Below are 678 nucleotides of genomic sequence, written 5' to 3' on the forward strand. Positions count from 1 at the left end.
CCCCCAGTCTCTTCCCATCCCCCCCCACAGAAACCCCACCCCCTTTACCTGTCATGGTAAACCAGGGGCGGCCTCTCCTGGGGAAGCTGGTAGAAGGTGAGCTCCGGGCAGGCGGTCAGCGCCTCCCACACGAACTGCTTGGTGGCCGGGTCGAGGTGCAGCGGGAAGGCGGGGACGCGGTTGTCCAGCCGGAACCACAGGGTGGAGATAGTGACCCCATCCAGCCCTTCGAGGGCGACTTCATCCAGCACCGAATCTAGGGCGGCCATTGCCTGCCCAGCTGCCGGCAGGCCGATCCTCCCGCGACAGCGCCCGCCCGCCACACAGCGGAGAACCGCGTTACTGCAGCTCAGAGCGAGAGAGGGCGCTCTCAACCTGAACCTGATACAGCACACACTCACAGTCACCCACTTATACACACACCAGTCTGGCCTTTGGCTCATTTTTGGAAGCTGCATGCAACAAAACAAACAGCAAGAAATAATTAGGAATAAAACAGAGAACTGCAGATGCTTGAGATCTGAAACAAATAAAAGTAGAATCATTCTGAGGAAGGGTCTCTGGACCCAAAAGGTTAACTCTGATTTCTCCCCACGGACACTGCCAGACCTGCTGAGCTTTTCCAGCAATTCCTGTTTATGCTCCTGATTTCCAGCATCCGCAGTTCTTTTGCTTTTC

General features: G+C 56.5%; 1 protein-coding gene across 2 annotated transcripts in view; it reads right to left on the reverse strand.

The window, feature by feature from the left end:
- The window catches only part of LOC109922756 (general transcription factor 3C polypeptide 1), a 59,528-nt gene extending 59,165 nt beyond the window's left edge, over positions 1–363 (reverse strand). Inside the window, exon 1 of one of the 2 annotated variants that reach the window (XM_048609449.1) lies at positions 49–363. In XM_048609449.1, the coding sequence (XP_048465406.1) occupies positions 49–269 (221 nt within the window). In that variant the 5' untranslated portion in view covers positions 270–363. The remainder of the gene's footprint in view (positions 1–48) is intronic. The other variant, XM_020522804.2, reaches the window with a different exon arrangement.
- Between the last annotated feature and the right edge of the window lie 315 nt (positions 364–678).

This window comes from Rhincodon typus, chromosome 21 (assembly GCF_021869965.1).
Source record: "Rhincodon typus isolate 14 chromosome 21, sRhiTyp1.1, whole genome shotgun sequence".
Classification (NCBI taxonomy): Eukaryota; Metazoa; Chordata; class Chondrichthyes; order Orectolobiformes; family Rhincodontidae; genus Rhincodon; species Rhincodon typus.